At 38.7% G+C, this 1,861-nt stretch overlaps 1 protein-coding gene across 1 annotated transcript; it reads right to left on the bottom strand.

The window, feature by feature from the left end:
• Positions 1 to 85: 85 nt before the first annotated feature.
• Positions 86 to 1,695, bottom strand: LOC117182536 (the record flags this gene model as incomplete). Its single annotated transcript, XM_033375630.1, has 2 exons — positions 601 to 1,695; positions 86 to 547 (listed from the first exon to the last, which is right to left on the bottom strand). Coding segments are annotated over exons 1-2 (1,557 nt in total), but the record flags the coding sequence as incomplete, so codon positions are not given.
• Between the last annotated feature and the right edge of the window lie 166 nt (positions 1,696 to 1,861).

The raw sequence follows: 1,861 nt of genomic DNA, 5'->3' as shown, positions 1-1,861 counted from the left end.
GAAGATAAAATCCGCGATGCATGTCTGTCTCATTTAATAAAGGTGTCATGTGTCCCTCATCTAAATAACTTTTAATACATTTTACGTATTGTTCTCTGAGTGCTGGATCTTTTTTAAACTTATTTTCGAGAGACTGAAATCTAATGAGAGCTGCACGGCGTGATTCTCCTAGATCGAAAATTTTGTTATTAAACGGTAGCTGAACCGTATAACGACCTGATTTATTGCGATGTGTGGTTTTTGTGTAATTCATTTCGCAAGCTTCCTCTTCTTTCGAGCGCGAAGAAGTTGAAGTAGGTGAATTTAATTCCCACAAAAGAGACAAGTCAGAGAAGTTTGTATAATTGCAATAGATTTTGCTTTCTTTTACGCGTTTGTGGTTGAAAGTTCCTGCTACTACCCAACCGAACTCTGTTCCTTGAAAAACGGCTATGTGAACTACAATTGAAATTTTTCCAGTTCGCAAGAAGTGATAAAAGTATTGAGCACCCAGAATCATGTCTATTTCGGCTGGAATGTGAAAATCTGGATCGGCCAAAAAGAGATTCTGTGGGGTTGAAATGGAGTTTCGGTTAATTGGAATTGAAGGCATTGTAGTACCGATCGTTTGAACAATGAAAAGTGACAGATCACATAGTAAATTTGTATAACGAGACTTGATTGTGACATTTGTCGCATGCTTGACTGTGGTGGAGAATCTAACATTATGCGGCATGGGCATGAATTCCCTTGACTATCGAGGACATCGACAACGGCCGTGGCTAAAACCACTTGAGAAGGAATCGCGAACTGGTAACTAGAAACAGGTGCAGAATTTGGGTGTTTTGAATTATCAGGTTGATTTGGTTGTGATGCACTTGGATTTGAATGGTTCTCAGATCTGGGATTCTCAAAGTGTGAGAGAGAATTGTGTCTCTTTCCACATTTTCGGCGCCCACTCGATACGCAATTTTTTAAATGATGATTCCCGCGAAGGCAGTTAGGGCATAAAGAAATTCTTTTTGCTGCTTCGTACCGCTCTTTGGGTGACAAGTTTAAAAATTGACTACAAGCGTAAACCCCATGTTCTCCTTCACAAATGTAACATGATATTTTGAAGGCATTGTTATTTGTCTGAGAGCTATTTGAACTCGCGGGCGATGCTGTGGTAGCACCTGTAAAATGAAATTGTGAACGCGAACCCTGACGTGAATTGCTATTGAATTTTGGATTTAAAGCCTTTTGATTTTGTGCTTGATTAATAGCTGCCCTTGTCTCCTCAATTTGTGAGCGGCGCTCTAAGAAATCTAATATGTTTTGCAAGGTGGGTAAGTCTTCATTGCTGGTAGATTCTTCCCATTTTTCAATTATGTAATTGTTTAATTTCCCTTTGATCAGGTGGATAATTATGGAATCCCACTTATCTACTTCGACTGATAATGCGCGAAGTGCTCGAATGTGCTTTTGAGTTTTATCGTACAACGCGCGGATTGAAAAGTCTTTGGACATGCATGGCATTTCGAAAAGTGATTTTACGTGACTGTCAATGATGAATTTTTTATTATGATAACGATTTTTTATGAGATCCCAAGCTACCTTGTAATTTTCGGTTGATGTTTCAAGGGACGAGATTATGTTGGCTGCGTCACCGGTGACACAGCCCTTTAGATAATGAAATTTTTGTATGGTTGGTAAGTCAGGATCATTGTGGATCATTGAATTAAAAGAATAGAAAAAACCTAGCCAAGTGTCGAAACTGCCTGAAAAAGTAGGAATCTTCAGATCGGGATACTTAACCCTTGGAAAGCGACGATTTGAATTTGAAATGTTAGCTTGACCTTGATCGATATTTTCATTAATCTCTAAAGAATCATTTCTTTCA

This window comes from Belonocnema kinseyi, unplaced genomic scaffold, assembly GCF_010883055.1.
Source record: "Belonocnema kinseyi isolate 2016_QV_RU_SX_M_011 unplaced genomic scaffold, B_treatae_v1 SchBZDm_2528;HRSCAF=2769, whole genome shotgun sequence".
NCBI lineage: Eukaryota > Metazoa > Arthropoda > Insecta > Hymenoptera > Cynipidae > Belonocnema > Belonocnema kinseyi.
Note: the sequence above shows the minus strand (reverse complement) of the source record. Positions and strands in the feature narration are given on the sequence as shown.